General features: G+C 60.7%; 4 protein-coding genes across 5 annotated transcripts in view; 2 read left to right on the top strand and 2 right to left on the bottom strand.

Moving 5' to 3' along the window:
- Positions 1-23,270, bottom strand: part of SSR2 (signal sequence receptor subunit 2) — an 89,719-nt gene that overhangs the window by 59,747 nt on the left and 6,702 nt on the right. The gene's annotated exons all lie outside the window — the stretch shown is intronic.
- Positions 428-591, bottom strand: CTXND2 (cortexin domain containing 2). Its single transcript, XM_065751590.1, has one exon. The coding sequence runs from the start codon at positions 578-580 to the stop codon at positions 428-430; it is 153 nt and encodes a 50-aa protein (XP_065607662.1). The 5' UTR covers positions 581-591.
- ARNT (aryl hydrocarbon receptor nuclear translocator) lies at positions 2,261-19,530 on the top strand. The gene is given in 23 exon segments (XM_065751583.1): positions 2,261-2,345; positions 5,940-6,045; positions 6,757-6,801; positions 7,256-7,300; positions 9,041-9,085; positions 11,293-11,506; positions 11,609-11,822; positions 12,042-12,141; positions 12,490-12,555; positions 12,937-13,022; positions 13,426-13,502; positions 13,663-13,797; positions 14,241-14,315; positions 15,088-15,239; positions 16,701-16,811; positions 17,000-17,078; positions 17,341-17,464; positions 17,741-17,840; positions 18,207-18,351; positions 18,618-18,665; positions 18,667-18,766; positions 18,873-19,015; positions 19,422-19,530. Coding segments are annotated over 23 exon segments (2,334 nt in total). The 5' UTR covers positions 2,261-2,320; the 3' UTR covers positions 19,521-19,530.
- CTSK (cathepsin K) lies at positions 21,101-22,957 on the top strand (the record flags this gene model as incomplete). The annotated part of the gene is given in 10 exon segments (XM_065751525.1): positions 21,101-21,145; positions 21,225-21,297; positions 21,300-21,346; positions 21,548-21,610; positions 21,613-21,705; positions 21,796-21,913; positions 21,916-22,010; positions 22,092-22,276; positions 22,581-22,748; positions 22,858-22,957. Coding segments are annotated over 10 exon segments (987 nt in total), but the record flags the coding sequence as incomplete, so codon positions are not given.

The following is a 23,270-nucleotide window of genomic DNA, read 5'->3' as shown; positions in this document are numbered from 1 at the left end:
GGGGCCGGGGGCGTCCGACCGGAAGCCGCGTGCCGTCACTTCCGGCAGACAGAGGAAGTTCCCCGTTCTCCGACTTGAGGCCGGAGGAGCGCTGTGCATGCGCGAGAGGAGAGGCTGGGAGGGGCCTTAAAGGGACCGCAACCCTGAAAAGAGGTAGTGCTGCCACCTCGAGGACAGCGGGGGCCAGGGCCGGTGGGGGTCCCTGAGGGGGACTGAGGAAGGCAGGAGGAGAATGTCCGGGGGCCTCAAGGAGATGGGGGCGGCCCTGGGGGGGCCTAGGGGTAATGGAGACTTGATGATCTTGAAGGTCTTTTCCAACCTGAGCAATTCTGCGGTTCTACGATTCTATGAGTGCTGGGATGGGGCTCTGGGAGAGCCCAGTGGGGAGGGAGGGATGGGAGGCATCGTTGTGGGGGTCCCGCGGGGCTCAGTTGATCTGCTCCTCCTCCCAGGTGGACGTGGGGATGGCACTGTAGGGGTCGATGATGAGCTTGGCGCACCGCACCATCACGGCCAGGAGGAAGAGGCACGTGAGCACCACGAAGGCGATGGCAAAGCCCTGGTCCACATCGATGGCCATGTGGGCAGTGCTCAAGTGCACAGCCCCTGCCACATCCCTGTGGGGCAGAGGAGGGTGAAGGAACAGAAGCAGCCATCAAAGGACAAAGCGCAGCCAGGAGAACCCACTCCTCCTCCTGTAGTCCTCCCCATCCTCACCCCACACAATCTCCCTGCTCAGATCTGCAGTGTCTCACCCCACTGTCCCCAGTGGCACTCCCCCCAGCTCCCCTTCTCTGCACAGCCTTCCCACTTCCCAGGAAAATGCAGGTTAAAATATCCCAGTACGTGTTCTGTACGGCCATGTTGCTCAGGTGTTAGGCACAGCAGGACTTGGCTGAGCCTCCACAGAGACAAGAGAATCGGGGAATCACACAATCACAGTCACAAAATCACAGAATATCTCGAGATAGAAAGGTCCTGTAAGGATCACTGAGTCCAACAGACGTGGCACGGGTTAGGAGGGGACGGGAGCATGTGGGAAAGCCGTGCTAAGCAAACAGAGGTGTACAAGCAAGAGAAAAAGTGAAGGTTTGTTCAGGTTGGTGCCAGGAAAGCCAACAAACATAGGTTTGTTTGTGTTTATAATACTCTGGGGACAAGCAAACATAGCACACACACACCCCCAGCTCTGAGCCCTGCCATGGGGCTGCTCCTTACCTCCCTCCAGATGGACAAACAGACAGGCAGACAGACGAACCAGCCCTGCGTCCCTCTGCCTGCAGCTCTCGTGCTGTCCTCGGTCAATTGGCCTCATGAATACTGCAGGGACACGGCGGCACTGGGGCTGGATGTCACCTCCCCGGGCCTCATCAATACTGCATGGACACGGCGGCATGGCTGTCACCAGGCTGTCCACAACAGCGCAGGGACACAGCAGCATCACCTTTCAGCCGCTCCCTGTAATGGAGGAAAGTGATCCCATGGAGTAAATGTTCCCCTCATAGGACACGAAGCACTCAGCACCTCCTGGCAGGGCTCAGGTGCGGATCTGGCGGAGTGAACTGGGAGGATAAAGGGTGTTTATCCGCCCACCCAGCAGCAGCCCCAGGCCCCTCGCCTGCCCCCAGCCCGGGGGTGACCTGCAGGGGGGCAGGGGCCGCTGTGGGCTCTGAGCAGAGCAGAACTTCTGCCGCACTCCATGCCCTGAGCTGCTCTGCTGCTCAAAGAGCAGCGTAGGGAGAATAAACTACTTAAAGACCATAGAAGTAAGGGGCTGGAGTAAGTAAGTAAGTAAGCGCTGGAGGGGCTCGACAGTTCAAATCCTTCAAATCCCAATCCCAACCCCTCAGTCTCAGTCTCAGTCGCAATCCCAGTTCAAATCCCAATCCCAGTTCCCGTCAATCTCGGGACAAACCAAACACAGTGACGTCATCACTCCCAGCCCGCCACTGCTCCCCCTCCCTACACCCCCCCTCGTGACCACGCCCCAATAGACCACGCCCCGATTGACCACGCCCCGATTGACCACGCCCCGATTGACCACGCCCCCCCTCGCAGTGTGTGGACGAGCCACGGTCTCTTTCCGTCACGCCTCCCGTTCGCCCCGCCCCCTTCGAGCGGACCAATAGCAGCGCTTCGTGTCTCCCGTCGTCCCGCCCCTCACGGCGGGCGGGTCGCGCTGCGCGGCGGCGCGGAGGGTTTTCCTGCGCCGCCATCTTGGCCGCGACAGCGGCGGTGGTGCGGGAGGAGGAGGAGGAGGAGGAGGAGAAGGAGGAAGAGGAGGGGTGGGGGGGGGGGTGGCGGCGGTTCGGGCCGTGCCATGGCCGCCACTGCCGCCAACCCGGGTGAGCAGCGCGGGGCGTGCGGCCGCGGAGAGCGCGAGGCCTTTCCCGGGGGGCGGGGGGGGTCGTGGGGCTGAGGGGAGGTGGGCGGTCCTGACAGTGGGCTCGGTGTCAAGTGGGGGGGAGGGGAGCGGGGGTGGCAGTGCGGGGGGGGGTCCGCCTTCGGGGGTGCGCTGGGGGCGGTGCCCGGCTCGGGCGGAGCGGAGCGTCGTTTTGGGGCGCAAGGGGAGAGGTTTTGGGGCCGCACCGTGTGCCGCCGCTCCGCGCGCTTTTCCGCCCTTTTCCTGCGGGATTTTTTCCTTCGCGAGCGGCTCTGGGGAGGAGGATGTCCTGCGGGACCCCGAGCTGCTGGGCTGAAGCTGTGTGTGAGCCACGGGGAGTGGAGCGCCCGTCCCAAGTGCACTGGGAGCCATTAGGGACCACTGGGAGCCACTGGGAACTTCTGACAGCACGCTGACCCCAAAAGAGATACCGTGCTCCTCGAGGCCTCGTTGGACTCCTGGCAGAACCCGGGCTCGGCGCGGTGATGCTGTGGCTGTGGGGTTTTGGGTTTGTTCCCTGCTGCCCGGGATCAGGACCTGAGCTGCTGAGTGTTTTCTCCGTGCTGTTCTGCTGTGACGTTGCCTTGTGGCTGCACCATGTTCACTCAGAGCCAGGGGGGTTCTGGGGTCGCGCAGTGCATTCGGGTTTGTTGGGGGCTGCTCGGTGTCGCTGCTGAAGGATGAGCTTTTGGGTTTGGATACAGCTTCAGGTGCTGAGAGGACACACTGTGCTGCTGCTCCAGCAATCCCAGGCTCGGGGGTTCTGTGCTGGGGAGGAAGGAAAGCTGCTGCAATGCAGCATTCAGGTTCACAGTGGACGGATCTGGAGTGGGGACTGCCAACCCCACGCTCCCTGTGGCACACGGTGGGGGTGCAGTGTCTGTGGGGTGGGCAGTGCTGGGGGCAGGTTTGGCAGATGGATCCCGTTGCGAAGTGGTGTATGGAGGATGTTTGTGAGCACGTCCTCAGGGCGGCGTGGAGCTCTGCCACTCGAGCTCAGAGACAAAAAGTTCTCCTGGAAAAGGAACATCCACATCTGTGTTCAATATCTCTGACGGACGGCGTCAGCGCGGCGCTCTGACAGCAGAGGGAGGTGCTCGGGGTGAGCCCTGGTCCACAGGGGTTACTGCTCCATTAATTGCTTCATGGGTTTCATGATTAACTGGGGTGGTTGGAGCGCTCCTGAGGCTGCCGGGGTGAGAGGTGGTTCGTCAGTCTGTGTCTGCTGGGGGGAAGGGGCTCCGAGGCCGCATGGTGCTCCCCAGGGAGGGCTGTGCAGGGCTCGGAGCACTGCACTGAGCTCAGTGTGGACCTCAGTGAGTTCCAGTGTGGGTGAGCAGCAAATGCACCGAGCTGCACCCGGCCCTGGGAAGCAGCCATACGCTGCTGGGGTGGGACGCTGCTGGGAGGGCTGTGCGTGGTACAGTGACTGCCTTTCAGAGCCCCTCTCCTAAATCACAGCTCTGAACGCTTTGGGCTGTTTTCTTTGTGACTTTGTTTCTGAAGCTTCTTGCTGTGCAGATGCCAGCAGTTGCGACAGAGCCCTCCCAGGAGGGGCTGGGCTGAGGGCCTCGTTCAAGCAGGGGCCGATTCTGGAAGGCCCAGAGCAGAGACCTGGCAGGAATATAGCTCTCATTGCAGCAGTGGTTGAAGGAGCATCGCCACTGAAGAAACCACGCTGAAAAGTGAGGATGAAGCTCTCCCCTTTCCTCGCCCTTGGGGTTGGTTGGTTTGAAGGATGCGCTTGTTGCCTTCGTGTTATTCTGGAGGTGAAAGTTTCTGAGGAGGAGGAGGCTGAAGGCTCTGCTGGGACACCTTGCCCACCCCCAAGCCCTTTTTACACAGTGTTTTGTGGAGGAACTGTGCAGTGCTGCTTCCTTCCCCTGCCCTGAGCCGGAAATTCCTCACTCCTTAATGAAAACGGAGTGGTGCTCCAGGAACTTGACTTCTGCTCAGATCATGGCCTTTGTGGATACGTGCCAGAGAGCTGCAGGCTCCCAGAAGAAAGGAAGGCACCTTCCACCCCAGTTTGCCTGCACCCAACGCAGCCCTTGGGACTGGGACTTGGATGGGGGAGGAAGAAAGTCCTGCATCAGCAGCAGTGCTTGAGACAGCTCAGATCGGGTGTGCAGAGCACGAGGAGGGGGCAATGATCACCCAACACAGAGGAGAAGTAATTTCAGGTGCAGCTCCGTGCTCCCTTTGGGTGCACTGCACTGCCAGGGATGAAACCTCATCACCAGTGCCCACTGTGCTGCGTGGGGGGAGCGATCCAGGCAGGGCTGGGGGGGAGCGATCCGTTCTGGAAGAAATAGCAGCAGTTGTAAGTGTGTGATTGCTGGCAGCAAAGCACTGTGCCCAGCGGAGGCAGCTGTGGTTGCACAGCCCTGCTGTGTCTGTCTGTGTGAGTGCTGCTGTGGGGTTAAAATCCAGAAGGGAAGGGGGAAAAAAATGGTTAAAATGGGGCGAGCACATGGGGATGAGTGCTGTGCTCGAGGTGAGCAGTTAGCATTGGGTGCTGCTGCACAGATGTCTTCGTGGTACTGCTGTTCTTTGCTCCTGCAGTGTCTGTTGCTGTTGGCTCAGCTGGGATTTCACTGCTCCAGGGCTTTGGGGCTGCTTTGATTGTACTTTGTGTGTTGGTGAGGCCTGGCTCGGGTTCTTTGCTTTCCCTGCAGTTGTGGCAGCGTTTGGTAGTGAGCATTTGGTGCTGGTGTAGTGCTGTGCAGAGCTCAGGAGGCATTGGAGGGATGTGTCCCCCCCACCTTGACAAAGCTGAGTGTGTTTGTGGTGCTTCGGGGCACTCTGCACTGAGCACTGTGCTGGAGTTGTGCGGCTGAAGCTGCTGCGTTGGCAGTGCCCATTTGGTGACTGCTGTGCAGCGAACTTCAGAGAGCCACAGCTGCTGATTTTCAGTGGGTTTATTGCAGAGAAACGTGGGCAGAAACTCCTTTTAAAAGCCTTGTAATCTGTGCATTAAGAGCTCTGGGCCCGGAGCTGGACCTCAGTGTCCTTCTGGGGTAGAAGTGCTGGTTCTGCTGTGTGTGTGCTCAGCTGGGGAGCAGTCACGGTGCCCGTGGTGCTGCAGAGCAATAGGAACTGCTGTGTGAAAGGCCGTGCTTTGCGAGGTGCCCTACAAGCACCATCATTCATTCCTTGTCTCCTGAGCCCGGAGAAGACCCCTCATTGAGAGGCAACTGTGGTTCAGGGGAACCCCCATCTCTCTTCTCCCCTTCTGCGGAGCTGTGCAGCCTGGAGTGCGTTCAGCCCCTTGGTCACATCGGACTCCTCCTCCATCTAAATAGGAGTCCACATCTTTTAGATCAACGATCTGAGCTTATGAAAACAGCATGTGCTCCAAGCCCGAGGAGGGCCCTTAGTGCAGAGCACGGGGAGGCAGCAGATGAAAGGCTGGGAACACATGGCACAGAAACTGCTTCAGAAGCTGCAGTGCTGTTGCTTTTAAGGAGAGCAGCGTGCTGAGAACACCCTCCCATCTGAGCTGGAGGAAGGTTTGATGTCACAGCCCTTTATCTTTCTCCCCTCCCCCGTTTAGAAATGGCATCAGATGTCTCCTCGCTGGGCGCAGCCGTCGGCTCAGGGAACCCCGGAGCTCAGAGCGGAGGAGCCATCGTGCAGAGAGCGGCCAAGAGACGTCCTGGGTGAGTGTGGGCTGCCTGTGGGGCAGCGTGGGCTGCCTGTGGGGCAGCCAGCCTTCTGCTGGTGGACTTCTGGTAAGCCTCCATGCCTGCATTCACTCCTGCTTTCCCGTGGTAGCTTTATGCTGCTCGTTTCCCTGTTCTGTATTACACACACACAAAAAGGAGGTGGAAGAGTTGAGTTAGAGCCTCCGGAAGAAAAGGAATGATCTCTGAGGAGTGGGTGCACACAGATCACTGCTGCAGTGCAGTGGGGAGCGTGTGTGCCCCACTCAGAGCTGCGTGGGTGCGGGGAAGCCGCAGTGTGCTCGTGGGAGGGGTTCTGTTTGCTGCAGATGCCTCTGCAAATTAAAAGGATATTGAGTGGCTTCTCTTAAATTCCTGGCACGAGAAATCTCCTCTTAACTTTCAAGCTAATTAAAATCTCTCCCCGCCCTCCTCGTTGCTCACTTTCCTTTGCCTCCATTCACTGCTGTGTGTTCTAGCACTTCGTTTAGAAGCACAGTGCTGCGCTGCCTCGGCGTGCCAGCTTTCCATGCTGGGAGGGAGCACAGTGCAAAGCCCTCCGTGCTCTCACACACACTCATTAGGATCGTGTTTGATCCGTTATGGTGACATCCTGCTTTCAAACACTGCCTGAATCCCTGAGGGACACGGGGAAAAGCGGCTTGTGAAAGTGCTCGGTTAACAATGCTCATCTTGCTTGTTTTTCAGGCTTGATTTTGATGACGATGGTGAAGGGAACAGTAAATTCCTCAGGTGAGGGAGAGCCTTGTGTGCAGCAGTTCCTGCTGGGTGGGGTGGGTGCCTCTGCATCCCCCCGAGGAGCAGCGTGCTGTCCATGCAGTGTTCCCAGCAGCACAGGGGGAAGGGGGGGGCTCTGGAAGAAGAGGATTTGGAGCTGTCATGTCATTTAGTTGCACTCTCCCTGCGTGGCTCAGGGTTGGGCAGCGTGCAGCTCCATTGGTGACCTGTTCAGTTGTTCAGAGATGACTGCAGCTGAGGTTACAGCGGCCCTGGTGGGCGCAGGATCTGCCCGTGGGGCCCTTTGCGTGCAGGTGTTGGTTTGTGCCTCCAAAGCTCAGTTTAACCTATTGCTCTGTGCAGTTCCCTGTCCCACACCGGGTGCTTCCTGTGCGATTTGATGAACTTTCTTCTTCAGTGTCTCTGAAAGAAGTGTGAACGTTTAAGAGCTCTTCTCCCCCTCTCTCAGGTGTGATGATGACCCGATGCCCAACGACAAGGAGCGATTTGCCAGGTGAGGGTGTGCTGAGGTGCAGTGTGGAAAGGCAGCGGTGCTGCAGTGCCCTTCTCTCCATCACTTCAATTTTCCTCTGCTTTGAAGGAAGGTGCTCTTGCACCAAAGCATTTTGTGAGGAACTGATGGTCTTTCTCAATGTTTCAGCTGTTGCTTTGGGCTCTCATTCTTTTCTCCTGCCCGGGAAGCTTGCTTAGTTCAAGTTTTACTGGCCAGGGTTTCGGGGCTGGTCCTGTGCTTAGCTCTGTGTGGCTTGTGTGCTTCGTGGCAGTTAGGCAGAGGTTTCCTTCAGATGGACACTTCCCAGGGCGCACAGTAATGCTGTGGGTGATATTTGCCTCAGTGTCAGTGGAGCAGATCTCAGCTCTGGGTACACCAGGGGCAGTGTGGGCTGTGGGGCCCTGTCCTGAGCGTTCCCTGGGGTCGTGCAGTGAGGTGGGTGGGCTGCAGGGGAGATGGGTGGGCTGGAAGTGAAGGCTTCCCCGGGATGTCTGCGCTGCATTGCAGCTGGAGCAGAGGGCTCCTCTCAGTTATGGGGATAAAGGTGGCAGAGCTGACACTTCAGCACGCTGATGGTCCCCCTCGTAGCTAGTGGGACTTCTCTGCTGCTGCTCTCCAGCTTTCTGAGTGGGTTGATTTGGTCTGAAGTGTTTGGTGTGAGCTGGCTGACAGCTTAGTTCCATCCTGCAAGCCGTAGCTCCGAGGACTTGAGGCACAGCACGCTGATCTAAGTGCTGGGATGATACAGAGCAGCAGAAGGATGTAGGCAAGCCTTGCAGTGCTGCATGGCCTCAGGGCCACCTAAATGAGAGATCCTCCTAGCTGACTGTCCTGGTCAGTGCACACAAGGTAAGAGAGGGTGGAAAAAACAGAGCAGCCATTGCAGTACCACAACTGCTGAGGCCCAGCCCCTCTGCCTGCAGTGTGGAGGTGATAGCTTGCAGTCTTGCAGTCCCACCTGGGGCAGAGTGGCAGCGGGAGTTGCAGAGCAGGGACGTGGTCTCCGGCATCCTGACCACGGCAGTCAGAGCAGGCAGCACAGCCTGGGCCTGCCCACAGCTCCCAGCTCGTGTCGTGCTCCTCAGCTCTGTGGGTGCCCTCGTTGTGCTGTGCGTTGAACCCTTGCTGCCTTTCCAAGGCTGAGGTCCTCACTCAGAAGCCGCTGCTCAGGGGATGCGTTGTGCGGTGTAGCTGTTGGTGGTTTGTTATCCAGGGCAGGCACATCTCAAAGGGAGAAGCGTCCCAGCCTTGGCAGAACAGGGCGTGCAGGTTCCCCTTCCCACAGGCCATGGGATGTCTGCTTGCCTTCTCGTAGCCGGAGCTCACAGCTGCGTTGTCCTGAGCGGTGTCCGTAGCAGTGCTGCAGAGATGTGTGTTGTGAACTGTGCTGTCTGTGAGCCCAGCTGCCTGCAGACCTTGTTGTTTTTCCTTTAAACACGCTTTTCTGGTTTGTGGATGACACTGCAGAGGCCGTCCTTGGTTGGTTTCCTTTTCCTCCAAGGGGAGGTCAGCTTCACGTGGCCAGCGGTGCCGTTCACCCCTTCCCCTTGCACGGAGCACTGCACTGAGCTGTGTACGAACCCCCTCTCATTTTGTCATCCTGATGGCAGCGTGGGGCTGCGCAGTGCCCGTTGTGTCCCTGGAACTGCTGCTCTGTGCTGTTTCCTCGTGCCTCCTTCCCAGCCCTCACTCCTTTTAACTTTTTTCCATTGTAGCTTAGCTCGCTGATTTTATTTTTAGGTCTGATGATGAGCAGAGTTCAGCGGATAAGGAGAGACTTGCCAGGTAGGAGAATGGAGATTGCAAGCATGGACCAGCAGAGTGTTTCCTCCCCTTCGTGTCTCTCCAGGCGTCCCTCCTCCTTTTTGTTCCCTTCCTTCCCTCCACTGCTGCAGTAGAGGACTTGGAAATGAACAGGCTCCTGGAAATGGCTGCGTAGTATAATAGGAGGGGAGAGGCATCCCGTGGTGCTGCAGGAACATCCCTGGGGAACTCGTGGAAGGATCTGTTCCCTGACAGCTGCCGGGCAGAGCTGTGCAGCTTTGCTACCCTGTGCAGGCTCAGGGCACCTCTGCCTCCTTCTGCTGTGCTGAGGTTTCCTCCCAGGAGTGCTGCTTTAAAGTCAGAGCAGACGTTGAGAAGTGCACTCTGCAGGTGGGGGGTTTCTTCCTACGTCCGCATTTTGTGGCCCTGTATAAAATGTCTGGGGAAGGTAACGTCCTTCCCATGGGAAGGAGATGGGTTTCCAGAACGCAGGGTGTTCGTTCCCAGGTTTGTGACGTAGTTTCTTGGGGCTGTGGCTCTCTCTGGAGTGGCTGAAGCCGTCATCTCCGGCGCTGCGTGGTTACGCGTACCCTGAGCACTGCTGGGGCTGTGCTGTTGGGGGCTGCATTCCCCCTGCAGGAAAGCACTGCCCCGAAGCTCACCCCTCCCCAGTTCCAACTGCAGAATGACAGAAATGGCTTAAAAAGCCACCAGGGCTTTTACTGCTCTCACCCACAGCTGCTTTTTATCCTTAGCGCCGCTGATCTGCGGAGCACAGCTCCATCTGTGGCTTGCTGTCCTGCAGACTGCCCCTTCCTCGGGCTGCTCTCAGGGAGCACCCAGGTCCTGCTCAGCTCATCCTCTGAAGTACAGAACCCTCAGCATGGCCTTCCCAAACTGTGCTGCATAGCTTAAAGATTCAAGGAGTTAAGGAAAACCGAGAGGTGGGCTGTGAGTACAGCAAGCACAGCGGTGTTTGTGGGTTTATCTTCCACGAGGCAGTGACCCTGTCCTCCCTCCCTGGGGCGAGGAGTACTCAGCAGTGGGGCACGTGAAAGCTCAGGTGGTTTCCCAGTGGCCTCATAGTGCAGGTAGCTTTGTTTTCACACTTGGGTGTGCAAGTTTGGAGGAGCTGAGTGCAAGGTGAGTGCGTCATTAGATGCTTCTTTCTCTGGACGTGGCTCCTTGCAGTGAGGTCACTGAGTGGCTGTGCACACGGTGCTGAGAAATGCTCCCTTCTCACGTTTTGTCACCTTTAATTCACTTCCCTGTCTGTGTTCCTTCCAGCACTCATTCTGTGTTCACTGCCTCCTTAGATCCGATCCATCCTTGGGGTGGGAAGCCTGGCTTGTGGGCTCTGTTCTGGGGGAAAAGCCCACTTGGTAGTGGTGCTGGATAGAGAGGCAGTATCCTCACCTGCAAGGACCTGAGGAGCTGTGTGCCTTGTGAGCAGGCTTGCAGCAGACCACACAGAGCCTCATTAGGGCCAGCAGTGTCACAGGGCCTCGTTAGAGGTGTGTGCCCCCCCGGGGTGGGCCTGGCAGAGGGGCTGTCCGTGTTGGCTGTGCTTGGTACAGAGGTCAGGCACACGTCTGCTCTTACGCTTCCCCTCCTGCCACGTCACTGTACGAGGATCCCAGTGTGACCGAGAGCATCCCCGTAAGGGCAGTGCAGGGTGAGGCTCATCCGTTGTAATGCAGCTGTCCGAGCCTGAATTGCAGCCCTGATCTCTTCGTGTGGTTGCTGGAGATGCACGGGTGTCGGCAGGGCCGTGGTGGGATGCGTGCAGTCCTCCAGGGAGGGGAGTGAGCTCCATGCTGTGCTGCTCCCAATGGGGCTGAGCTGCCTGAAAGAGCCTTCCTCACTCAAATCTGCCGAGTCCCGCCTTGAGAGCAGGGGCTGTGGTGGAGGAGGGAGCACTTCGTCTCTCTCGAAGATGCTGGAAAAGCTGCTTTGTCTTCGAAGGCAGCGTAGCCTAGCTCGTAGCCTTCATGGGACGCCAGGGAGGCAGTGCGGTGCAAAGCGAGGTGCAGCTGAACACTCTTCTCCTCGTTCCTTCGTGCACGACCAGCATGCAGGGTGCTTGCAGTCCTCCTAACTCCGGGTGACCCCGATGCATCTCTGTGTTTTGCACTCCGTCCTCGCGGGAGCGTTGAGAGGGGAACGCGGCGGAGCCTCGCAGCCCACTGCCACCTTCACCCCCTGCTTTCCTCCCCGGCCTTCTGCAGGGAAAACCACAGCGAGATTGAGCGCAGGCGGAGGAACAAGATGACAGCCTACATCACAGAGCTGTCGGACATGGTGCCCACCTGCAGCGCCCTGGCCCGCAAGCCGGACAAGCTGACCATCCTGCGCATGGCCGTGTCTCACATGAAGTCCCTGCGTGGCACGGGCAACACCTCCACGGACGGCACCTACAAACCCTCCTTCCTCACCGACCAGGTCTCAGCACGGCCCTCCCCGAGCTGGGGGTGGGCTGGGGGGATCTCGCTGGGGGTGGCAGCCCAAGGGGCCCCACGTCACGCGTGCCCGTTGTGAACGCAGGAGCTCAAGCACCTGATCCTGGAGGCGGCGGACGGCTTTCTGTTCATCGTGTCCTGTGAGACGGGCAGGGTGGTGTACGTGTCCGACTCGGTGACCCCCGTGCTGAACCAGGCGCAGTCGGAGTGGTTCGGCAGCACGCTGTACGACCAGGTGCACCCGGACGACGTGGGCAAGCTGAGGGAGCAGCTCTCCACGTCGGAGAACGCGCTGACAGGTAACGCAGCCCGGGGGGGCGGGGGGGGCGAGCCACGGGGGGACGTGGATTGAAACCTTCCCTTTGTAGAAGGAACCAAACCCTGGTGCCTTTCTAACAAGGATCCTGCAGCCCCCCCCGAGAGTGCATCTAAAGGTACCATCGGTGACGCTTCTCTTGGTGGCTTCCTCGTGACGTTGCCTGCGCTGCGCTGACCCCGGGCTCTCCTTCCTCCTTCAGGTCGCATCCTGGATCTGAAGACGGGGACTGTCAAGAAGGAGGGGCAGCAGTCCATGAGGATGTGCATGGGCTCCCGGAGGTCCTTCATCTGCCGCATGAGGTAATGGGATCCCCGGGGATGCTGTGGTTGAGGCTGAAGCTGGAGCCGCTCGTTCCTTTCCTGATGAGGTACAGCGGTCCACGCAGAGCTGGGGGTTGAGTTCATCTGCCCTACACGAAGTGTGGCACTGCTGCTGTTGTAGGAGTCTCAGTTTCACATCGCTCTTTCACCCCTCCGTGTCCCTGCTCCTCTTCCAGCACATAAAATGAGTGCTTTCCATCCGTGCGATGGAGATTCGAAGGTCCATCCCCAGTCGTAGTGTACTTTGGCTAATTCAAGATCGTGAGATTGTTCTGATGTTGAGCCCCAGAAAGTGTTCCTTCCCCCTCACTTCTTGCTCTGGTGCAGGTGTGGCAACAGCTCGGTGGATCCGGTCTCTGTGAATCGTCTCAGCTTCATGAGGAACCGCTGCAGGTCGGTGGCAGCAGGGCTGTGGGAAGCTGCCGGGGGCACGAGGGGCTGGGGATGCACTGAGTCTTCCTTTACTCCACACCTGGGTTTGAAGTCATTTTAAAGCCACGTGTGCTTCAGACTGCTGTCGTTGGGCTCTGGTGTACGTTGTGATTGTGTTAATGAAAAGGTGAGGCAGATTCAGACCGAGTGAGGGCTGCCCACCTGTAAGGCAGCCCTGCAGGAGAGGACCCACGGGTCCTGAGCTCCCTCCTGACTGTGTCCTCAGAGCTCTTCCCTTTACATTAAGGCTCTCTTTACCTCAGGGACGTTTTAGGAGATGGTTACAGTACTTTCCTCAGCAGAACTGACACGTGGCATAACCAGAACTGTTTCTCTCCCAAGGAATGGCCTGGGTGCCACGAAGGATGGTGAGCCTCACTACGTGGTGGTGCACTGCACCGGGTACATAAAGGCCTGGCCCCCTGCAGGTAACAGCTCAGCAAAGCCTTCCTCTGTGCCTGAGGACACGTGGCTCTGAAGCTGTCCCCTCTCTGAACTGAACGTGTCTGTCACTGTGTTGTTCTGGGGCTGAACTGATCTCTGCAGATGTGGGATGAGAGAGGTGTGTGTGTCTGCACAGTGCCCTCTACAGAGGGCAGAAGCCACTTTGGGCTGTGTGATGTGCTAGCTGGGAGTTGGAGAACTTGAACCGTTCTGGCAAGAGCGGGGAGACAGCTTAAGGAACAAATCCCATCATGGGAAAGGATTCTGGATCACAGAACGGGGTGGAGAGGTGCTCCAAAGCCAGAAGTGCACGTCTGCCTTTTTTCTTCTGAAACCAGCGGTGCTCCCTGTACTGACCTTGCTGCAATTTTTGGCACCCTCTCTCAGGTGTTTCACTGCCTGACGATGACCCGGACGCCGGCCAGGGCAGCAAGTTTTGCCTCGTGGCCATTGGCAGACTCCAGGTGTGTGGCATCTTCCAGTGCTTCAACGTTGCCTCGTCCTAAAAGTCCGCAGAGTTGAGCTGCTCTGCCCGAAGGTGTTCCCTGGCTGCTGCAGCCCCTCCTGGCCAGGACAGGGCAGCTCTCGGGGCTCAGCTGATGCAGTGCCTCCCTCTCCTCGCAGGTCACTAGCTCTCCCAACTGCACAGACATGAGCAATGTTTGTCAGCCGACAGAGTTCATCTCCCGGCACAACACAGAAGGCATTTTCACCTTCATAGACCACCGCTGCGTGGCTACAGTTGGCTACCAGCCCCAGGTGAGGGGTCAGCTGAGCTCCCTAAGGGCAGGCTGCTGCTCAGGCTTGCTTTCTGTTTGCCACAGCTCTGCTTGTGTGGCACACCTGGCACCCCGCTGCCCGGGGATGCAGCCGGGCACGCGTTTCCTCCCCAGCAGATGCTCCTCATCCCCTTTCTGAAGTGCTTTGAAGGTGGATGGGGCTGGCAGCTCTGAGTTGTGTCGAATGTCAATTAAGATTGCTTTTGCCCCCGTATGAATTAGAGATCAAACGTTGGTCAGATGCTGCTGTGCTTCTCTTTCAAGTGCAGCACGCCAGGTCCTGCGTGGACACACTGCTTTGTGTCACAGGGGGAGGAGTGGTGCTGGGGGGGCAGCAGCCAGCTCTCCGGAATAGAGCAGATGTGGAGGAGGGACTGTGTGCTCCTGCTGTAAAGATCTCTCTCCTGCTTCCTTTAAACTCAGGAGCTTCTGGGGAAGGACATTGTGGATTTCTGCCACCCAGAAGACCAGCAGCTTTTGCGGGACAGCTTTCAGCAGGTAAAACCCTTAAGCTGCCCCTCTGTGCGCCGTGGTGCTCAGGTTAGACTCTGTCTTGGTGCTTGCAAAGCAATGAAACCTAACTGAAAAGAGAAAAACAACGAAAGAACAAACCTTAGGCGTTTCTTCTTTCCCCACTGGCAAGCAGTAACAGATAGAGTCACACAACTGCAGCAGCGCAGGACAGAGCAGAAGCATCTGATGTCTAACTCTTGAATTCATCCTCTGGTTGCTGCTCCAGTCTGCTTTTAGGGCCAGAGACATGGTCACAGAGAGCCTCCTCGAGCATGCTTCTGTGGCTGAAACACTGGTTCGTCCCTAGGGCCCAGCCAGGTGCTGCAGAGCTTGGAATGGATGTGATTTGTCTGCCCTGTTGTGGTTACTCTTATTTCTGAGGGCGCTGGACTTGTGGCAGGGCAGGTAAGACTGCCCCGTGCTTTCATGACTCCAGAAAAGAGCTGCTCATATCCATTCGTCCCAGTAGGTGGAATCAGAAGCAGCGCTGCGTGCTTCTGCTGCTGGAGGTTTGCTCATACATCTCACCAGTGCCAGGAGATAAGGAAAGCCAAAGCCACAGTGGGGACATTAGCTTCCCCCTCCGTGTCATTCGGTGTCGGGGTGGTGGAAAGGAGGGGCAGTGTTGCAGCTGAGCTGTGAGGAGCATTGAGGCAGAGGGCCATCGCAGGCTTTCAGTGGGGGGTGGCTCGTGCTCAGAAGCTCTCAACCCCTTCTTCTATTATCAGGTACTACTGATGGCATTACGTTTTTTTAGGTGGTGAAGTTAAAAGGCCAGGTTCTGTCAGTCATGTTCCGATTCCGATCCAAAAACCGGGAATGGCTCTGGATGAGAACCAGCTCCTTTACCTTCCAGAACCCCTACTCGGATGAAATTGAGTACATCATCTGTACCAACACCAACGTCAAGTATGTACACGGAAATGATTGCCGCCCACCAGTGGTAGCACACCAACCCAGGGCAGACAGCACAGACCCACGGGAGCTTTGGCCTCTCCCTCACCAAACTTCCCATCAGTGTGTGCATGGACCCTGGACAAGGCAGGAAATCCCTCGAGTGTTCTTCTCCTGGGCTGTGGCAGATGCTGAAGGACTGCAGAGCACGAGGAGACCCCTTTGGTGCCTCAGGGCTTAGCAGGCTGCAGGGCTCAGCTCCAGCAGTGCCTTCCTTCAGGTTACTGGAGCAAGTTTCCCATCTGCGTGCTCACGTTCGGAGCTCCGATGTCAGTGGAGCTCACGTGTGAACACAGCTGCTCTGGAGTGGCTTTTCCCGTGAGCAGAACAGTTGATGGCAAATGCTTATTTTTCTCTGCTGCTGTAGTTTGTCCCTGGATTCGGAGGGAGCTCCTGGGCAGTGCTGTGAGCAGCCTGCCCTCGCTGCTGCTCTCTTCTGTCCCCTCCTGGCTGTCTCAGTGGGTCGGCAGTGCACACCGCTCTGCTGCTGCCTCTGCCCCCCAGGAGCTGCAGGGCCCTGACAGGGGAGGAGTAAAGGCACAGATATCACAGGTGTCTGTGGTTCGTAGCTGGGGCCTGCCCAGTGCCTCGGGGGGATCTGTGCAGGTCAGCCTGGATTGCTTGTGCCCACGGGCAGGAGGGAAGGCAGGATTTGTGTTTTATCTCAGGTGAGGAGGGGAGCAGGAGTGCGGGCAGCACTTCTTCCTTTCCTGCAGCAGCACAGGGCTGTGTTGTGACGAGGCAGTGTGGGGAGCTGAGCAGTCAGAGCCCTTTGGCTTTGAAGAGGTCTTAGTGCAGGGCTTCGTTTCTGTCGTGGCAGTAGAGAGATCTCTTTGAACTCGCTCATTCCATGCATATCCATTCTCACATCCGTGCTGACGCCTTCTAGAAGCGTGGTGCAGGTGCAGCAGTCTGCTGTGCAGTTTCTCTCTGGGTTATTGCTGGGACGTTGTTCCTTCTTCAGGATCAGCAGCTGAGAGAGCACTCCTTCCTCGTGGGAGGAGGAGGAAGATGACTTCTGGCAGTTAACAGAAGAGCAGAAAGAGCTCCACCAGTGCCCGGGCCGCAACAGCTGGGAGTGCTGGTGGCCTCTGCGGGCTCCAGCTCTGGTGTAGATCTGAGTGGAGAACTTTGGGGTGTTTGTAGGCCCCTCCAAGCCGTGCAGGATGAGTTGGAGGGGCAGAGCCCGTGCACTGTAGCTCTTAGCATTGCGTTGTGTGGCCAGCCTGCTCTCAGGGGCAGTGGGAGCTGGGAGGAAGGATCCTTCGCTTGGACAGCGTTTGCCAGCCCGGCTCGCAGCCCTGCAGGGACAGCCACGTCCTCCTGCAGGCAGCAGGCAGCTCTTTGCTTTCCTTTGGTACCTTTGAAATCCGTTTTTTGTTTTATTTTTTTTTCCCCTTCTTCTTTGCTTTAAAGGAACTCGAGCCAGGACTCTCGGCCTGCCCTATCGAACTCCATGCAGAGGCCCCAGCTGGGGCAGAGCGTCAGCCTCCCCCTGGAGATGGGCACAGCACAGCTGCCCTCAAGGTCAGGAGGGGCTCAGCTCCTTTTACTGCTCCTCTCTTGCTGGTTCTGCCCCCCCATAGCCCCCCCACCCCTCTGTGCAGCAGTGAGCTCCTGTGGGCTGATGGGCGCTGCTGTGCCCTCAGTTTCTGTTCCATCGGCGCTGGTTTTTCGTGGCTGCTCTTCTCCTGTTACATCGCTTTCTATTTCAGGCAGCAGCAGCAGCCACAACAGACAGAGCTGGAAGTGGTCCCGGGGAGAGAGAGCCTGTCCGGATACGACCACTCCCAGGTAACTGGGGAGGGGTTTGGGCTGTTGTTAACCCTTCCTCCCCCATCTTTTCCCGGCCCTTCAGAGCTGGCCATCCAGACTTGAGCTGAGAATGCTGCAGTTTGGGGTTGGGATGTGCTCTGACCCCGAGTTGTGCCCTCAGCTCCCCCAGCAGCAGCGTGCTGCCCTGATGGGGGCAGCCAGGAGCTGGGGGGCTGCCTGTGGGCCCCCCCTGGGCTGCCAGGCTGACCTGCTTGGTGCTGACCTGCTCCTCCTGCCCCAGGTTCCCGTGCAGCCCGTGAGCGCCGCGGGCCCAGAGCACAGCAAACCCCTGGAGAAGGCAGAGGGTCTTTTCACCCAGGAGAGGGACCCGAGGTTCGGGGAAATGTATGGCAGTGTCGGTGCAGGTGGGCACTGCTCCTCTGGGTCTGGGGCTGGGGGTGGTTGGGCAGCTCCTGGCCGTCCCTGTGCGATGTCAGGGAGCCTTCCCCGTGCTCCCAGGCTGAGCACAGTGGGTGCTTTAACCCTGGGGAAATGAATTCAGAGCTTATCAGGAAATGGAGAGACAGTGAAGCTGGGCAGTGCCCCTGCGGCCCCGCGTCTGTGTGAGGAGCAGTTGTTCTGGGGCAGAGCATCGAGCACTGTTCCTCTGTGTAGGTTCAGCTCTGCCCCTCTCTCTGCAGACCAGAACAAAGCCATTCCTGCCAGCACAGTGCCTGCCACCCCGGCCCTCTTTCCCCAGGGGAACACTTTCACGCCGTCACGACCCACTGAGAACTTCAGGTGAAGTCTCCGTGCTGCATTTCCCAACGACCTCCTTTAACTCCCACCCTCCCTGCCCCCGTTCCCCCTCCGTTTGTGCCACCCCCTGCCAACGCTCTCGTCCCCTCGCTGCATCCCAGTGACTGTCACTGCGTATCCCTCCATGGCCTCTGCTTCCCAGAGTTGATCAGTGGGGTGCCCACACCTCTCGGATACCCCAGAGCTGTGAGGGGAGCCTGTACCCAAACCCAGCAGCCCCCAGTCTGCAGTGTGGTGGGCACACGTGGAATTGCTGTGTTTTTTGGGCTGCCTTCCCCCCCCCCCCCAGCATCTCGCCCTCGTGGTGGTGGTGCTGCTCGGAAGCTGAGGGCCGCATCCTTCCCGCAGGAGCAGCAGCATGGTGCCCTCGGTGAGCATCATCCAGCAGCAGCCGGCGGGCCGCGTCCTGGCACAGATCTCTCGCCACGCCAGCCCTGCTCAGGTCAGCGGGAGCAGTTGGGCCGCGGGGACCCGGCCGACGTTCGCAGCTCAGGTAGCAAAGTCTGAGTGCTGAGCTCAGGGCCCGGCTCCGGGAGCTGGGTGGCTCTGCAGAGCTGGGGGGGGGCCCTGCCCTCCCACCCCGCGCTGCACCGCTGCTTTTGGCTTTAAGTCGCTCCTTTGTGGTGGAGGAAACGGCGGAGGAGGAGGGGGTGAAGGGAGGATGAGCGCTGGAGCTCAGAGCCGGGGGTGGGGAGGGCCCTGTGCTGTCCCGGGGGGCCTTCCCCTCCCACCTCTCCCACCTCGCGCTCTCTCTCGCAGGCGGTGAAGCCTCGGCCGCCCTCGTTCAGCATGGGGACGTTCCAGGGCAGCCCCGTCCTCCTTCAGCCCCATGGGCGCCCCGGGCTCTCCGCGCCGTCCCCCCAGCAGCTCCGCGTACCCCAACCTCTCCGGCCGCAGCGCGGGCTTCAGTGAGTACAGCACCGGGTGGGGGGGGGGACACACAGCTGCTCCGGGTGGGGGGTGATCTCAGGGGAACATCTGCTGACTCAGTCCCCTTTAAATCCCCTTTAACAGCCGCGGACACCTCGCAGACCCCCGCCCCCTTCCAGCCCCGGGCGGCAGCGGACGGTGTGGGGATGTGGCAGTGGCAGGGGCAGCACCACGGAGCAGCGCCCGCAGACGTGCAGCAGCCCCAGAGCCAACCCGAGGCCTTCTCAGTAAGACAGCGCTGCGTTCCCCTCCTGAGTGAGGGGCCGTGGGAGCCCACCCCCCCGGGAATGGCCCCAGCCCTCCACCTCCCACCAGTACCCCCCCCCCCCACACTGCATCCCTCGGGGCAGCATCAGAATGTGGGGACGGGATCCTGGGCACAGAGGGCTGAGCCCTGGGGGTGCGGGGAGGGGGGGGGATATGGGGTCCTGGGCACAGGGGGCTGAGCCCTGGGGGTGCGGGGAGGGGGGGGGATATGGGGTCCTGGGCACAGGGGGCTGAGCCCTGGGGGTGCGGGGAGGGGGGGGATATGGGGTCCTGGGCACAGGGGGCTGAGCCCTGGGCCCCCAGAGTTGAGTGAGTTTGGAGGAGAGCTCTGTGCAGACCCCAGCGTGGCCTCTCCCGTGCCCGCAGGACATGCTGACCATGCTGGGAGACCAAGGCCCCAACTACAGCAGCGAGGAGTTCCCGGAGCTCAACATCTTCCCTCCTTCTCGGAGTGAGAAGCGTTGAGCCCTCGGGGGGGTGGGGGGGGGGGGGGGGGGGGGGGGGGGGGGGGGGGGGGGCAGCGAATGGAGCTGTGCAGAGCCCCCCCCCACCCACCCCCCCCCCCCACGTGGAGGGGAGAGGAGGAGCTGCCGGACTTCCTCAGCTCCCGGAGCCGCTGCCGCCCCTTTGCCTGAAGGATTTGGGACTGGAGGACCTCTCCCCACCCCCGTCCCCCCCCTCAGCACACCCCCCCCCACTCACGAGGTGGCTTTTACTGTTTGTATTTCCATCTTCTGTACCGTGACTCTTTTCTATAAAAGCGCCGAGCGACGTTTTGTGAGTGCTGCTTCGGGATGGGAGCGGAGCTGGGGGGCACCAGCACCCCCCGTGCTGTGCTCACGAGGAGCTGCCCCCTCTGTGCCCCCCCCCCCCCCCCCACCCTGAGCTCAGTGGGACCCCCCCCCCCCCCACCCCACAACTTTGTCACCGCTGTGCCCGTGCTGTGGTCACATGTGGCCGAGTCAGTGCCCCATGCTCTGTGCTGAGTCAGCAGTGCTGGAGGAGGAGCTCAGCCATGGCGGGGGGGGGAGGGGGTCCGTCTGCCCCCCAGCGCTCCATCCCCATCTGTGGGGGCTCTGCTGGGGGGGGACGGGGTGATCGCAGTGAGGACGGGAAGGGGGGGGACACAGCACTGCCCCCCCACCCATTGCTGGACCCCATGGTGCAGACGGAGCCCCCCCACGTCCCATGGGTTCCCCACTGTGGGGTGACTCAGCCCTCGCCCCACAGCGGCATCATGTGCAGGCGTGGGGGGGGGGGGGGTGTTAGGGCCGCCCCCCTCCCTCCATCCCCTCCTTCCCCGCGCCGCCCCACGTTCCCACTGCCAACATTTTCCAGCTGCCCCAGACTTCCTCAATCCGCTGCCATAAAAGCGGCGGCGGCGCGTCCCCTCTGCACCTCTGCTCAGTGCCCACGCCATGCTGCGGTGAGGAGGGGGCGGGCCGCGACCCCCCCGGGGCGGGGAGTGGGGGGAGGGGGGCACCGGGTGGCGCACACAGCAGCGCCCGGAGCTTCTGCTGCTTGGGGTTGGGGAAACTGAGGCACAGAGTGGGGACGGGGGCTGCAGTGCTCTGTGCTGGGGGGGGCTGCCGATGTGGGGGGGGGGGTGGGGGGGGGCTGTGAGGGGGTTAAAGTGAGAAGGGCTCCTCTCTCTGCCCCCACCCCCACGCACAACCACGGGATCGGAGATGTGAGTTCCAGTGGAGCACTAATGGGAAACAGCTGCCCCCGCCTCATGGGATGTTTGTGTGCAGCCAGCGGGGCCCGGCCCCAAAGATGGGGGGCAGGGAGGGGGTCCTGGTCCCCACAACCCCCCCCCATAACAGGGCTGTGGGGTCCCCTGTAGCCCACACTGCTGCAGCCGTGGGCTCTGGGTCCCCAAAGCTGTGTGTGTGTGGGGCTCTGCCCCCCTTCCCCCAGCCCCCCCCGGGCTCAGCCCCCCCCCACCCGCTGCCCCCCCAGGCCGTGCTGACCCCGCGCTGCTGGCGCTGCTGCTCCCACACGGCCGCGGCGCTGCTGCCCCGAACCGGAGCTGAACGCGCCAATGGGACCTCTGGAAGAGGACGCACCGCAAACACTACAACGGGGAGGTATGGGGGGGGGGGAGGGGGGGTCTGTCCGTCCGTCCGTCCCAGCGCTCTCTCATCCCATTTCCCCCCCCCGGGGCAGGAGGACGAGGTGTCCCGCAGACTGATCTGGGAGAAGAACCTCAAATACATCAACGCACACAACGCGGAGCACGCGCTGGAGCGCACTCCTTCCAGTTGGCCATGAACCACCTCGGGGATATGGTGAGGGGTGGGGGGCGGGGGGGGGCAGGAAAATGGGGGGAGCTGGGGATGGCTGGGGTGGCAATGGGGGGTCGGGTAGGGATGGTTGGAACAGCAGCGGGGGGTCAGGTGGGGATGGAGGACACAGCAGTGCCTTTGGTGCCGCTGAGACCCCACGGGCTGCCCCCCCCCCCCCCCCCCCCCGCCCCACTCCTGCCCCAGACCAGCGAGGAGGTGGTGAGGACGATGATGGGGCTGAGGGTCCCCCGGGACCGCCCGCGAGCCGCAACGACACTCTGTACGTCCCCGAGTGGACCGACAGAGCCCCCCCGCGCGTGGATTGGAGGCGGAAGGGCTACGTGACGCCCGTCAAGAACCAGGTGGGCTCAGCGGCACCGGGGGTCCGCACCCACCCCCCCCCCTCCCCCCATCCCACCGCGGTGTCACCCCCCGTGTCCCCGCAAGGGCAGTGCGGTTCGTGCTGGGCCTTCAGCTCGGTGGGAGCCCTGGAGGGGCAGCTGAAGCGGCGGACGGGGAAACTGCTCTCCCTCAGCCCCCAAAATTTGGTGGACTGCGTCTCCAACAACAACGCTGCGGCGGCGGTTATATGACCAACGCCTTCGAGTACGTCCGCCAGAACCGCTGGCATCGATTCGGTAGGACGCGTACCCCCTACATCGGGCAGGTCCGGGCCGCGGGGGGGGCGGCGGGGGGGGATTCGTCCCCACTAGCTCGTGATTCACTCGGCCCTATGGGTCCCGTGCAGGATGAGAGCTGCATGTACAGCCCCACGGGGAAGGCGGCCAAGTGCCGCGGGTACCGGGAGATCCCGAGGGCAGCGAGAAGCCCTGAAGCGCGCTCGGTGGCGAGGGTGGGGCCCGTGTCCGTGGGCATCGACGCCAGCCTGCCCTCCTTCCCACTGCTGGGGGGGGGAACTGAGGAACGGATGGGGTGAGGGGTGGGGGGACCCTACTGCTGGGGGGGAAACTGAGGCACAGATGGGAGTGTGAGGGGTGGGGGACCCTCTGTTGGGGGTGAATTGAGGCCTCACCTATGTGGGGTGAGGGGACCCCACTGCTGGGGGGGGACCGGGACACAGATGGGGTGAGGGGGGGAGGAGACCCCTCTGGTGGGGGAAAGCTGAGGCACAGAGAGGATGGAGGATGGGGGAGCCCCTCTGTTTGGGGTCAGTGGGGGAAACTGAGGCTCAGACGAGGTGAGGGATGGGGGAACCCTCTGTTTGGGGGAAACTGAGGCACGGCGCTCCGTGCCCCCTCCCCCCCCCCCCCCATTCGATCCCCCTCCCCCACCCCATAGGTGTGTACTACGACACGAGCTGCAACGCGGAGAACATCAACCACGCGGTGCTGGCGGTGGGGTACGGCGCACAGAAAGGCACCAAGCACTGGATCCTCAAGAACAGGTAGGGCGGGATGGGAAAAGGACCTCCCCCCTCCCCCCCCTCCCCCAGGACCCCTCCCCACCCCCGGGGCGCCGAAGCGGCGGCTGAAGGCTGCGCTGCCGTTGCGCAGTTGGGGCACGGAGTGGGGCAATAAGGGCTACGTGCTGCTGGCCCGCAACATGGACAACGCCTGCGGCATCGCCAACCTGGCCAGCTTCCCCAAAATGTGAGCGCCGCCCGCGTCCGTCTGCAGCAGTGGGGCTGGGGAGGGGTCTGGACACCCCCCTACCTCCAGCGGACCCCAACGGCGATGGGGTTTTTTGTCTGTCAAATAAACGCGGTGGGGAAGAAAGCGCTGAGCTCGGAGAATTCCTTGGGGGGGGGTCCGGGAAGGAGGGGCGAGGGGTCCGGGTTGAGGTGGATGAGGTGCTGCGGTTCGTGGGCCGCCCCCCACCCACCCTCCCCCCCCCGAACGTCCCCGTTCTCATCCTCGGGGGACGCGAAATGGGGCGGCCTCGCTCGGTTGGGGCTCCGACGGCGGCG

This window comes from Cyrtonyx montezumae, unplaced genomic scaffold, assembly GCF_038088225.1.
Source record: "Cyrtonyx montezumae isolate F1298 unplaced genomic scaffold, pur_monq_1.0 scaffold_75, whole genome shotgun sequence".
Classification (NCBI taxonomy): Eukaryota; Metazoa; Chordata; class Aves; order Galliformes; family Odontophoridae; genus Cyrtonyx; species Cyrtonyx montezumae.
Note: the sequence above shows the minus strand (reverse complement) of the source record. Positions and strands in the feature narration are given on the sequence as shown.

What these genes read in the sequence shown, in the direction of transcription:
- CTXND2 (XM_065751590.1), bottom strand. Translation starts at nt 580, where the DNA reads ATGGCCATCGATGTGGACCAGGGCTTTGCCATCGCCTTCGTGGTGCTC.